The 14,520-nt window shown below is 42.2% G+C and overlaps 1 protein-coding gene across 3 annotated transcripts; it reads right to left on the bottom strand.

Moving 5' to 3' along the window:
- Window positions 1–2,432: 2,432 nt before the first annotated feature.
- On the bottom strand, window positions 2,433–12,710 carry tfap2a (transcription factor AP-2 alpha; the record flags this gene model as incomplete). Of its 3 annotated transcripts, XM_083902023.1 has the most annotated exons (8): window positions 2,433–2,721; window positions 4,009–4,150; window positions 5,899–6,017; window positions 6,837–7,062; window positions 8,576–8,627; window positions 9,722–10,141; window positions 10,647–10,673; window positions 12,660–12,710. In XM_083902023.1, 8 exons carry the CDS (start codon window positions 12,708–12,710, stop codon window positions 2,433–2,435), a joined length of 1,326 nt encoding a protein of 441 aa, XP_083758149.1. The 3 variants fall into 3 exon arrangements, with proteins under 3 accessions (XP_083758149.1, XP_083758150.1, XP_083758148.1); XM_083902024.1 differs by lacking the exon at window positions 10,647–10,673; XM_083902022.1 differs by lacking the exons at window positions 10,647–10,673; window positions 12,660–12,710 and adding an exon at window positions 11,505–11,618.
- Between the last annotated feature and the right edge of the window lie 1,810 nt (window positions 12,711–14,520).

The following is a 14,520-nucleotide window of genomic DNA, read 5'->3' as shown; positions in this document are numbered from 1 at the left end:
GGGAAAAAACGCAAGAAAACACCACCTAGATGCATCCATCACTGGACTGATTCATGCTCCAGACGAGATTGATTTGGAGCTATAGGTGCCACACGCCATCAATACACAATCAAACTCAACTCAAATGTTATGCAACGGCCTCCTCTCCCTCCCTCACTCTCTCTCTCTCTCGCTCTCAGCAGCTCTCTCTGCACACAAAAATAATAATAACAGAAAAGGAAAAAGGGCCAGCATCACATCCACGCAGCGAGACAGTGCACATTTGCAGAGCCACTCAGCCAAACACAGCGAAATTAAATAGCACTTAGAAAAGAGAGAGATTAGTTATGAGAGTGTTATGATTGTATCACCACACACCAAAGGAGAAAAAAAAATCATAATAATAAAAGAAAATATCTATACAAATGCAGCATACATACTGCGCGCTGATTGTTCATTGATTACACTGAGAAAGAGGGGGAAACAACATAGCCTAACAAATATTTGATGCATGTCTTTGAATAAGGCTCCAGCACAGAATAAACGAGGGTGGGGGGAGCCAAATATAGACCACAACAACCAAACAGTGCACACCAGGCCCATATACATCTCAGAGGGTTTTAGCTGGAGGGTTGCTGCTGCTGCTGCTGCTGCAGCAGCACAACACTTCAAACGCGAATATATCCATTGTTGTGCGCCACTTGGCCTGCACAAGATCCTGTGCTCTGAACTAGGGAGTTTAAAGTAAGATTTTTTTTTTATTATACTTGAGGGAAACAATGAGTTCAGCCACTTATTGGAGAGAGCAATTGTCAAGGGAGACTTAAGCTCAATTACTGTAGCGGTTCAGGATGTGAAAAAAAAAATAAGAATACAAAAAAAATACCATGACTTAAAGAAATAAAATAAATAACTAAATAAATAAAACACCCATTCTATCAAGCAGAGAATAAACATTTTTAAAGATATGAATAAAAATCGAGATGAAGCGTATCAAATATTTATTTTTTTCAGGGCAACAAAGGACTATAATACATTGACAGGCATGGGAACTATTGCCAGCACATGTCTATACAATACAGCTAAAACCGCCTCCAATTGTGGACATTATCGGACATAACAAGATAATCAGGTGGTCCCCAAATAAAATGTTTTTTGAGCGTCTTTCAACATTTTTTTTTTCTTTAAAAAAAAAAAAAAAAAAAAAGACAATATTCCATTTATTGCTTTTATGGTGCTTAAGGAGAGAAAACAAGGGGTGAAACGTATTCTGATTGGCACAACACATAAAAGCTTGTATAAAAACGAAAATAGAAACACACACGGGAAAAAAACAGTTCTCCTCAGGGTGTCACTTATGCTCTGTTTCAAATTAAAAACTGAAATAAGAATGATATATATATATAGATAGAGAGAGAGAGAAATGGAAGTTTATTTCTATTAAATTTGTTCACTTGCTTCAATGTCGCCTCAACATGCTACAAGAGGGCTGAATTGAAATATCCCAGAGAAATAAAAAATACCCCAAACTTCTGTTTTCTAAAAAAAAAAAAAAAACATAAAATCACATGAAGAACTAACCGAATATCCAAACCCACTAAAACAGGAGGCACCAGATAAATAAAAAAAAGGAAGTTTAAACAGACGCACCATATTTACAATTCCCATTAAATTACACATAAATAAATATATACATACATGAACACCGATTCCCTTATATAACCGCGAATCGTGTTGAAATTCAAAAAGTTCAAGTTGGTCGCTTGGAGAGAGAGAGAGAGAGACAGTGAGTGAGAGAGTCTACAACTGAAGTCATGACAGGGAGCTCTGTGGAATTTCTCTTTGTTTTCAAGTTTATTATTCACAATACTGATAAGAATTCATCCTCTTTTAGCTTCGATTTTGTCACAATCGTAAAATGGAGATATAGAGGGGAGGTGGGGGAGTGTGTGGTTGGTTGGGGGGGGGGGGGCGGGGTTGGTGTCCGCTGGATTTCAGTCCATTCGCTGCAGCTCATAAAAAAAGGGGGAGTACATAAAAAGTCCTGTGGCTGAGGCAGTGGGCCTAGTACACCTTCTACTCGCCCTGCAGGAGCTGATCCTCCGCAGCCTGTTTTTTCTTTTTCTTTTCTTTTCTTTTTTCTTTTTTTTAAATAACATTTCATGTGGTTCAGGTGTTGGAGGAGGAAGAAGTAGAAGGAGGAGAAGAAGAAGATGAAGAAGAAGAAAACACTTGCGTCATTTCCTCGTGGATCCAAAGTGGGGGGTGTAGAAACAAAACATGTAAAACCACGCAAGATCAGGAAGTGGCACAATTAACTTTATCAATAGTATTTATAAGGTATTTATAATATTTATATTGGATGGGCAGGGGCCGGGCCGAGGCGTGTGGTCGGTGTAGAAGAAGGGCCCTTCGTGAGTTTGGCCCCACAGTGAAGTTAAAGGATGGAAACATCACTTTCTGTGTTTCTCGTCTTTGTCTCCGCCTTTAGTGCCGTTATCTGAGTGACTGTTTGGGTTGTTGTTGAGGTACATTTTGTCCATGGCTTTGATAGCCTCGGTCAGATAGTTCTGCAGGGCCGTGACGGCCGCGCACAGTGCCGGGGTCCCAAAACCGTGCGAGATTAGACTGAAGTGGGTCAAGCAGCTCTGGATTCCCGGTTCAAGAATCGGCTGCGGCCGTGAGTTCCCCAGCGGCGAACGGTCCTGGGACAGCAGGTCCGTGAACTCTTTGCACACTTGCCTAAAAAACAGAGGGAGCAGCAGCGTTAGTGACCAACATTATCACACATCTGATCCATGGAAACACCCCTCCCTCCACCCCTAAAAAATGTGACGCGCGCAGACGTGACAAGTTGTTTACAAGTCATCCCAACAATGTCACGTGGCACAAATCCCTGCGCGTAAAAACAAATAAACATATTTTTGAAAATGAATAAATCAAGGTGGACGCACTGCAAACACTGACATTTCAGAGTCAGTTAGTGCTGCAGATGCGCCACACTGTTAAACCTGAAGTGAAAAGTCAACAGCCATGTTTAAAAAAAAATAAAAAAAATTACAAACTAAAAACAACAATTTCGAAATGAATCTCTCAATCCAATAACACTTATATAAATAGAGAATATGTGAGCTGAAGTTTTGTATGTGAGGGGGTGGGGGAACAAATTATATATATATATATAAATAAAACATTAATTTGTTCAATTTACTCAGAACAGGCTGTATAAAATCGCAGCGGGTTCCTCTCCATTTTACGCACGTGTTAAACGCGTAATGATCAGCTGACAGCTGTTTTGATTATTGCAGCCCATCGTCGATATGTTAATATTGATGATGCGGGCCTCTCTTTTTTTTTGGTGCTTATCTGCGCCTAGCGAGGGATCCAGTGAACGCTCAGTCAAACATAAGCAGTGGTAGCAGCGCTGGATGAGAACCAGCTATCTGTCAGTGTCACTGAAATCACAGGACACACGAGAGGCTGCAGCGCGTGAGGGAGGGAAGAAGAAGTAGAAAGAGGGCCCAGTCACAGCGCTATATTTAAGTGCACTTATTATATTTTCATCCTTTTTTTTCTTCTTTTTTTTTTTAATTGATCGCGTCATATCATTTAAATAAAAATGAAAATAAGTGCGTCTTAATGGAATCCATAATTAAGAGAGACGTCAAGTGCAATTTGGATGTAAAATAAAGTGTGTGAGCAACAGAGATGAATATTTTTTTTATTATTGATCAATATTATTATAATAATTATTATTATTATTAGAATTAGATTAGAAAATGGACTGATGATAATAATAATAATAATAATAATAATAGTGAAATTAAAATATAAAATGATAACAAATACTAAACTTTAAATTGTGTGTGTGTGTGTGTGTGTGTGTGTGTGTGTGTGTGTGTGTGTGTGTGTGTGTGTGTGTGTGTGTGTGTGTGTGTGTGTGTGTGTGTGTGTGTGTGTGTGTGTGTGTGGCACAGGCCGGCATGCATTCGGTGTAACAGAGGAGTGAAATGTGATAATAGCACTTACTTCGTGGCCAATAGCATGTTTTTTCTTTGGACTTGTTCGTTTGGGTCGGAATGCTGACGGTTTACATATTCTGCTACTGCCTTGGCTGGAAACTCGGTCTCGCATACATAACCAAAATCCCTGGCAAGATGCACAGCTTCTCCTGAGAAAGAAATAATAAGAAGAAAAATCAGCGATGAGGAGGGGGGGGGAGAAATATAAGAGATTGGATACGTTTGTTTATTAAATACGGTTCCATCAAATTCCGAGCAGTTCACACTCTGTGACTGGACTATAACACATGATTAATCCGATGTGAACACAGCGTCCACTCTGTTTACGCGTGGAGACAGCGGGGTTATGGCACCTGTGCCTCCCTAACAACATTAATGATGATGAGAACAATAATAGCCTGTGATAATAAAAACAGCCCAGCGAGCTGTCAATACACATCAAGCTGCCTCCTCTGTGCCGTGAGAACCGCTTTAATATGGAGGAGAAACAATAAGTGGATATGAAATATAGACACGGCATCATGCTTAACACCATGTCATTGATTACCAATGTCTGCACATTATTGGAAGTCCAGCAGATCACAGGCACAGACGGTGGAGAGGCAATTTTGAAGGGATGTATCTAAATCTCACTTTTCCTTCATATACTTCAGCTATGCAGGTTTTATTCACTCTCTTTCCCTTTTTTTCCTCCATGTCTTTTGGTTTTAATTTCCTGAAGCAGTTGAGTTTGACTGCGGGGCTTCCTGTCCATAAGCCTCTGCTCCGGAAGAACTCATGCGCCAATTAGCATCAAAGCTCAAGTCCAGTAAACTCGTTTCCATAAAATGGTGGAGACCATAAACAATGACAGCTCTTCAAAAAACGCAGTGTCTCTTCACTAAATGACCGACTGCCTTCACTTCACCCCCGCCCCCCCACCCCCCATTTCTCTTCCCCCCCCTCCCTCCCTGCCACCACCCCCTTATTACCCAGAATCATACATTTCTTCAGGCTCATTACAATACAGCCACCAAATTTCTACGGAGCACAATGAATATTGCATTCGCTCCTCGTCTGTAATAATGATTAACAGGGACCAATGAACCATCGCAGGCTTTCACCTTTGGAAACACCAAATACCACTGCACTGAATAATCAGGTTCAACTCTGCAAGCAAAATGGATTTATCCAGACGCGTAAAAAGGCATCTTCTCAGCGCACCATGGCGGACTAATTTATTCTTTAATAGGCCCAAAACATATAGCTCCCAATAGGTCAGAGGCACATTTGCATGCAACAAAAATCTTCGCTGAAAACCAGAAGCCTGGGAAGCTATTAACGCAAGAATTAAGTCGCCATTTAAAAGCCAAAAAAAAAAAAAGAAAAGAAAAAGAAAGCAGCCCTGCGCAGCCATAGCGCATGGCTGTATTAATGTTTGAAACAATGCAGGGTTAATAAATCAATCGACTTCTCATCCGTGAGGTGAAACAGCTCAGCGGTGCCCAATAAACAAGCAGCACTCAATAATTAACTGGACTTCAACACAAACTCATCCGGCGTGTAAACTAGGCCATGCAGCCGTGGACCTGCAAGTGCGCGCTCCTGAAAGCGAAGGCCAACGCTGCAGAGCCACGAGAATCAACCAGCACCATTCTCCCTCCTCTCCTCTCCTCTCTCTTTCCACACACACACACACACACACACACACACACCCTTCATGGTTTATTACTTGCGAGGCAAAGTCGGTCCACATTACACGGATGAGCGCATATGCTGATTTAAAACACAGAGAAAGAACGAGTGAGAGGGAGAGAAAGACACAGAGCGAGAGAGAGAAAAAAGTCCCAGTTTGCAAGCACCTGGTATCGCGGGAGCAATAAGAGTGAGAACGTGATTTACTACACCCCCGACTTACCCTCGACTAGTGACGTCAGCAAGGTGACGTTGGCTGCCTTGCGTCTGCCCGCAGGTAGATTCAAGCCGATTTTATCCAGCTTCTCCCTTAAGGATCTTCCTCCATTCTTAGACTTGGCCCTGTGACAATAAAACAAAGCAGAGATTCATTGTGGTGGTGCTCATGTGGATGACTTTCACTGAGTGGGCAGATATTTGAGCAAGGAGATTGTTTATAATGATGCAAAGATGCTGCAAAGCAAACATTTGTAATTTATTATTGTTTTATGGTCGAGGAAGTTGCGGTTTCGCAAACAACAAGCTCCCCTGCCATGTTGTTTCCCTATACTTTTAATCATAATAATATTGTAATTCCTCGTAATATCACACACACACACAAACATATGCCAGTGGATGCATGTGGCCTCAGCTCTATAATTAAAAGCGATTGGACTCAATGTGGCCATGCTTTATATCCTCCTCCACATCCCTGATGCAAACTAACACTAAAAAAAAACGAGGAGTCGCAGCCTTGTTTTCAGCAGCAGACAAATACTGTACGAAATGAATGAATGAATAAATAAATAAGAGCCTACTTAATAGGCAGAGCTGCGTGTCTGCAGCACTTCACTAGACAGTTCACCAGAGACCAATGTTTTCATGTGTAATGCCTTCACTGGGCCTATAGAGCTGAGGGTTGAAACAGACTAGGCCTACATTAATTTAGAGAGAGAGCGAGAGAGAGGGGGGGAGAGATCCAGTGCTAGAGAAGTTAATAGGGAATTTAACAGACCCCTCCTGCTTTAAATGCAGGAGCTAGGTGTCATGGTTGGTCGATTTTAATTATTCTTGGTACAGAAGAGAGGGAGAGATGCATGTTCACTGAGAGAGAGAGAGAGAGCAAACACACAGCACAGGTAAAGAGAGAGAGGGAGATTGCAGCCCTCCAGTCAGACTCACCTCCTCAACACCCCGCCCAGCAGTGAAGCGTTGAGGCACTCGGGCGGCGAGAGGCGTCTCTGCACCTCGGCCACCGTGACCTTGTACTTTGATGTGGAGCTGAGGAGGGAAAGGCGACCCGGTACCGAGCAGAACACCTCGTTGGGGTTCACCACCCCTCCGAAAAGTCCGTCCTTATTTACGGGGATGGAGGAAACATTATTGTTCTTGGATAAAGACACTGGACCTAGAAGCAAGGGAGAGCGAGTGGGGGGGGAGGAGGGGAGGGGTAGAGAGAGAGAAAGAGAGGGAGAGAGAGACCGTGCTCAGTGAGTTTCATGCAATGCAGAGCCTTAACTAAATGAGAAGGGAGGATTTAGGCCCCCGGATTTAGAGTTTAACACCACATGTACGCGTTCAGCTACAATGGCATGCAGAGAAGAGTGACCCATCACTCCAAATAATAATTCAGAATATTAACAATAATAATAAGTGTGGTATTGAATGTATGTGTTCATAAAATAAAAACAACCAGTATTTAAATCAGCAGCAGAAACCAGGATCTGCACGCTCTCCTCTAATAACCATTTTTTTCGCCACGAAAACCCGATAGATTTGATCAAGTCTGCACATTCTGACGTTTCTCCCGTTTTCCAGTTAAAAAAAAAAAAACACCACAACACCATTGCCCGTGTGTGATTTCACACCGGGATAGAGAAAGGGAGGAGGGGAGGCTCCGCATTTACTGGGCCCTTGCACCGTTTTTTGGTGTGCAGTAACAAAGGGGACTGTGCGCCTTTGGATAGATCACTTGTGACATTAATGGCTCAGGGGAGCCTAATAGAGACAATAGGAGTTAAACGAACTCTTGAGATTACTAATATAAGAAGCCAATTATCATGTTCATGCGCACATAAGACAGACCCCCTACCTCCCCAAAAAAAGAAAGGATAAAAAAAGACGCGTAAAAGACCAAAAAAAAAAAATTGGAAATAAAAATCGCTGTAGTTCAGCTCTAATTTGACCTGACAAAACGCATTTAAACCTGACCATGAAACAGCCCCCCCCGCCCCCCTCTGTTGTACCAATATCAGCACAAATCAGGCTGAATTTTTTGACAGAAGATAAGTGGATATATTGAAGCAATATAAACCAACAACCTTCAGCGGAGTACTGAATATGAAAATTACATTTGGAGATATTAAAACCGCAGTCAGAGTTTGCCTCCAAAGCTTAATAGTGATCCCTTCTCTATAAATGACAGTCATACTACACACACACACGCGCGCGCGTGCACGCGCGCACGAGTGAGAGAGTATAACGCCTGTGACCCAACTTCCATTTTAAATTTGACCATGCAGCGTGATTGCAGCTATATTGGCCTCCTCGCACTTTAAGAGCCAGGCTCGTGTACAGTTCTGCGTCTTTGACCATCAACACCACGGGCCCACAAAGCCCCACCAGCTCTATACTCATCTCCACGCTGCTGTGAAACGCTGACAGTAAATTCCATCAGCGAGGCTTTGGGAGAGAGAGAGAGAAAAAAAAGAGGTGCAGCCAGTTTGATGCACTTGGAAACCATGTAATGAAAAATAGGCTACTGCATATTAGGATCAGTCAGGCGTTACGGCATTGCATTGAGTCTTCTCAAGCAGAAACGGTGCTGCACGGTGTGTGCGTGTGTCTCTGTGTGTGTGTGTGCGCGCGCGCCAGCTTTTGTAGTGTAACATGCTTGATATATCTCAGAGGAAAGTGCTTACCTTTTTTAATTACAGTCTGGTCGGGGATGTGAATTCCTTGATCCTCAACAGGCTGTGACACAAAGAAAAAAATTTAATAGGATGGACAATTTTAGCACAAAAGGCAGAAAGAAAATAGCAGCACTCGGTCCGCGTGCGAGTAAATACACCTCAGGATGCTGTGCAGGAACAAAGCCTGACACCCTCGCACAACATGGAGGCTCTGGAGGCCCATTCTCGTTATTATTGTCCACGAGTGTTTTCAGTGGGTTACACTGATGCGCGCGTTACACCAGATCCCAAAACTCAGACTTAAATAACGACGCTGCGTCGCCCCATAATCCTGACCTAATTCTGCCCTCATATTGGCTCTACTCACAAGGAAACTTCTAATCTAGATTGGTTAGTAATTACGGCAGCGCAGCCTATTAAAGGCCTATGAACTAATTAGACGATTATTGGTGTTTGTTTCTGATTAAAAACTGGGGGGAGAAAACTCTCAATAAGAATGAGGATTATTGACACTTGTCGTATGCCGTGCATCTTTTGACATAATCGCAATTAATCCAACAAAAACTCGGTTCTTGTTGTGCGTGTTGTCAAAAAGCTGAATGTTTTATTGTATGATAAATAACAATATTAATAATAATAATAATAAGACGACATGAGGACAAGAATGTTTAAAATACAAGGTTATGTTTTTTTGTGTTTTAATAAATTAATTTAAATTATTTTTATTTGAATCTGGCGACGTTTACCATTTTAAAATTGTTTTTATTCTGCCTTTTTATTTTTCAACCAACGTAACCATGTTATATTGTGCTGTTTTCTTTTGACACTTGAAATATATATATTTTTTCATGCTACTTTCACATTATTAAAACCCACATTGGGTTAAAAGTGACCATAACAGTAATTTAGTTTAAAATAATAATTAATGAATAAAACGCTGATTTTATTGATTCAACTAGTATAGACCAGTTATTAAAAGCAGTCTTTGTCCAAAATAATAATAATTGCCAAATCGAAATCAACACCATCAATTATAAGAATAAGAAAAGCAGTGCTTCTAATGTTTATAATAACATAACATTTGTATTTTAATAACTTATTTTTGTATAAAAACAAAGAAAGAAAAGAGACAAGTGCAGGTAATCGCAGTCTCACCTGAACGTCTTCTAAAGAGTGAGGTATTCCATGGATAGGGATAGAGTCCGACAGTCCCGTGTCGATGCCGTGGCCGGACGGTAGCAGCACTTCCCTGCGGTACTCCCGGCACAGCTGGTGCGGCAGGCTGCGGTGCTGGTGCAGCAGGCCGCTCTCCTGACTCTGCCTCTGGCCCGGCCAGCTCGGGTGCTGCGGCTGCGGCTGGGCGTGCAGGGAGTTGAGGGAGTACGGGTCGTTGACGTGCGAGTAAGGGTCCTGAGACTGCGGGTAGATGGGCTGGTATGGCGGGGGGAAGTACGGGGGCTGGAAGTCCGAGTTCGGTGTGTGGGAGAGCGGCGGGGCGCTCGTGTAGGGACTCTGGCCCACGCCGCCCAGCTGAGGTAGCCTGGCTGTCCCATTGCTGGTGCCGTCGTGGCGATCCTGCAGGAGGGAGGACAGAGAGGAGAGGTGAATTTTAGTGTGAAAAAGAACACATTAGTGCGTTATTCTGCTTCCTCTGCTTTAACTGCTGAATGCTCTGCGGGCGTTATCAAATATGGCCCGAGTGAATGACAGGGATTAGACCAAGTGTGGAAATGACCATTAACACAAAAATGACTCATAGTGATTTAAAAATAATTATCTATATCACAACGTTTAAAATAATAACAATATGATAATAAATAGCAAAAAAAATTATATTAAACATCAAACATAAAAATTCCGGAGGTGAAATGCCTTCAAATAAATAAATCGAGCTTTGCATTATTTATTTTTTTCCCCACATGTCCCGCGGCTTTTACGCATGCAAGCTGTGCAAAAACATTAATCAGCTGGTGGGGATAGACAAAAAAATATTATACAAAAAAAAGAGGACGAAAAAAAAAATCTGATATGCAAACAACATCCGAAGTGACACGGTGTGAGGCTCCATGCAGCAACTTACCATCGCGGAAAAACTGTGCACTAACATCTGAAAGGATTTCAGTGCGACTCAAGCAAAGAATAATCAGTTCAAAAACACCGAGTGTTTGGACGGGGGCGAGCAAAAGGGAATAACCCGCAAAACCAAGCACACACAAAAATGTAGCCCCCGAAAAAAAGCACTCTTCTCTTCCTGCAAGATCACAGCGGCCCCGGTGATCAGATATGTGCCACAGTAGCAGGATGATAATCCATCAGAAAGAAACGTTAAGATCCCCGCTGCCCTTCATCTGGCTCTAAAAATGCTGGTGATCGGCGGTGCTGGAGGATTTTGGGTCGAAAAGTTTCTCTCGGAAAAAGCCTCTTTTTTTCTCCTCGCACTCCTGTCTTCTTCTATCACACTGCTGTCGTCCCGTCGCTTGAGCTCATATTAGCCAAAAAAAAGAGAGCCGTTCTCTTCGTCTCCCTCTTGGACTGCTAATAAAGCGCATTCATGGCCATTAATATTACAGAAATACTTAATAAAAGGGTAAAAAGAATAGTCGGAAAGCGGGTGTGAGGCGGAGGACGCAACTCAAGGCAGGAGTCTGAGCTTAAATGACGTCCATTGAAAGGAGGAATCAGTATATCTAATCAGAGATGGTGAGAGAGAGAGAGCGAGCGAGGGAGAGAGAGAGAGGGAGGGAGTGGAGAGAGAGCGAGACAAAAAGAGGGATATTCACTCTCGTCTGACGAATCAGAGAGTGGAGAAGAAGGAAGGAGGGGGGGTTTAAAAAGGGTCCCAGGGCCAAAGCGCAAAAGTGAAATAAAGACAGGAATGAAGGGAGGTGGACCACAAACAGTGGAAGAAGGAGAAGGCAGGGAAGGGAACAATGTGCACCTCTGAACTGGGTGAAAATCCAACAGACAGCGCTGTGGACACTCCGGCCGGCTCATTTCTACCGTTCATCCCTTTGTTTTCCACCTCAGACTCCGACAGCGAGCTGTCCTCCATGGCTCTTCTCTCGTTCTCTCTCTCCCTCTCTTTTTCTCTCCTCTCCTCTGCCTGCGCCGAATTAATCCACCGGTTCCTCCTCGACTCCACAGTCAGTTACGCGGGCTAACTTTTTTTTTTTTAACTTTGACCCGGGAACATGAAGACAAATAAAATCATGTAGGATCCAGCGCTCTAGACAAGTTTTACGCACCACTGTAAACAGCTCCAGCTCCTTTTCCTGTTTATATCGCGCATTAAAAAAAATAAAAATTAATGATGAAATGTCACCTGACGGCGATGGCGAAATGTTATTTTCGTGTGTCCACACAATCGGGAGAACATTTGCGTGCAAATTCATGCAATAGCCACAACACGAGCGCGGAGGTGGCGAGCTTTTGTTTTCCTGCTCTTTGGCCGTCTCTATCCACCCAGCACGCGGTTAAAAAAAAAAAAAGAAAAAGAAAAACACGTCTGACTGGCTTCTCCACTCCCAAACATGTCCCTGATATTACTGCAAAAAACTTTGGCCACAACAGCAGCAGCAGCAGCCACTCAGTGTATGCACTCAACACACACACACACACGTATACATGCACTGTACATAAGAGGAAAAAAAACCTGCCTGAAATTGCACGGATATTAAATGTGAAAGGTAAATGTTCGTGCCATTTAAGCAGTAAATAAAGCAGACCGTGCTGGCGCTTACATTTACTGCAAAATATTTGTTTTAATTAAATGCATGGGAAAGTACTGAGTGCAGGTGTCATTTCATATTTGGAGATACTGAACATGAATTTAAATTGTAAAAAAAAAAAAATATTATATTAGTGTAAATTGACTAATTCAAATAATATATCAAATATATAATACATATCATTATTATTGATTGTCTTTACTCACTATAAAATTAAATTTAAAAAACATGCATCAATGCATTCAATTAATAAAATAAAATACATCATATTCCTAATAATAATTATATGTGTTAACTTAACTATAAATTATTTGACATTGAAATAAAGGGAAAAAAATTAAAAAACATAAAAAAAAGCCCCTTACCTCGCAATCTTCATATTTAATGTTATCAGTTAATTTCCAGAGCATTTTCATGGGTTGTTGAGGTGGGTATTGAGTGGAGTCTTGTTTTCAGTCTGTGAATTGTGCTCCCCCGCTCAGAAAAAAACTACTTTTATTGAAGCTGTGGGTTCTGCCTGCCTGTCTGTCTGTCTTGCGCTCTGAGGTCTCCCTCTAATGGTGGAAGTAAAGGGCTGGAGCAGCTCTGTAATAACACTGGCACAGGGCCTCATTAGCATATCAACAGCCGTTTGATTCCCCCTCCATCTGCTCACACAACACCAATGGACACAACGCACAGGTAAAAAACTAAAGCAGCTTTTACACATGTTTATTATTTGCACTGTTCAGCGAGGTGTATGTGTGTGTGTGTGTGTGTGTGTGTGCCATGCGTGGGGATCTCTGCATGCACCTGGGACAGTCTCTAGAATCATTTTGCACCACTTTACCTGGATAAAATCACAGAAGGACACTTTAACGCTATAGATAAAGTGTTGTAATAAAAAAAAGTGCATGTTTTTTTCTTCTTCTTCTGTGAAATAACTTTTTTTTCTTCTTCACTGTGCTGCTGCTGCTGACTCTTTCCCACAGCCAGCCAGTGTCTTATCGATTTGTTTTCCAGTGCTTGATGTGAAAACAGAAAGCCTTACATGCAAATAACCCTGCATCACACACACACACAAACACACACTCACACTAACCTGCATTTTCTTTCTTTCTTCAACTACCAAACTGTTATTTTAATCCCATTGAGAGTGGAGACCTTGAGAGGCTATTTTCTCAGTGTTATGGTAAGAAGGTGAGCAGCTCTACAGGTCCATTGACTGCATGGAAGGGTGCGGGGTTTTGTAGTGGGGGGGTGGGGGGGTAGAGAGAAAGAACCTAAATAATTAACACAACAACATGGCCTTGTTTCACTTCAAATACCGGTTAGGGGGAATCTGTCTGCGCCCTGACGCCGGCCGAGCCTTCACCTCAGCGGGTCGTGGGTCAGGAGACAGGTCGCCACATCTTTAAGGCGTTGGCCCCTCTCGTTTAAAAACCTGGATTACCATTTGTACTGTGACTTCTTTACGAGCAGTTGTCATTAATGATAATGGGGGGCGATGGAACAGGCAAATGACAGCGATGCGCGCGGGTGTCTCTTTCCACAGGATTGTCTGAGGTGGTGGTGTGTGTGTATGTGTGTGTGTTTTTTTTTTAACGACTGAAACTCGCGTGTTTTGTCTCTTAAATCTGCTCCACACCTTCAAAATAAAGAAGCAACAGCAGGGTTGTTGTTTTTCAGTGAAGCACTCACAACTTAAAGAATAACAACTCCGCAATAATGAAGTCCACTCCAGTGCAGTGTGATGATTTGTAACTTTGTTATTTAAATGTATAAATTATAAAAAGTTACATTTGACACCAAAGACTCAAACCAATTTTTAAACCAATTCTTAAACACACCTGCGGATGTGTATATATATTTTTTAAAACTCTACCTATAAACACGCGACTAACAACAACATGATTGATAATGGTTCAAAAATAAAACATGTTTTTTTTAACAGCAAAAAGCTTGTGTTTTACACAAGAGAACCGCGGCGCTTGTCTTCACTGAAGGTTTCACGCTGCCTGTGCAGCTTCATCCCCACAGCTCGTCGACACTTTGACACTTTTCGTGGATTTTTAACAGCCGTCTCTTTGTCTTAAAGTAAGCAGCACATACCTGCCATTCCCCCATCATGCCCATAATTGACATTCTTTGTCTTCTGCTTTGTTTTTAGTCGATCCCGTGTTGCTGTCTATCTCACAGAGGCTTCGGTCCCAAAGTAGAAAGCTATACTTTTTCTGCTCTTTTTTT

This window comes from Microchirus variegatus (genome assembly GCF_963457635.1).
Source record: "Microchirus variegatus genome assembly, chromosome: 15".
Classification (NCBI taxonomy): Eukaryota; Metazoa; Chordata; class Actinopteri; order Pleuronectiformes; family Soleidae; genus Microchirus; species Microchirus variegatus.
Note: the sequence above shows the minus strand (reverse complement) of the source record. Positions and strands in the feature narration are given on the sequence as shown.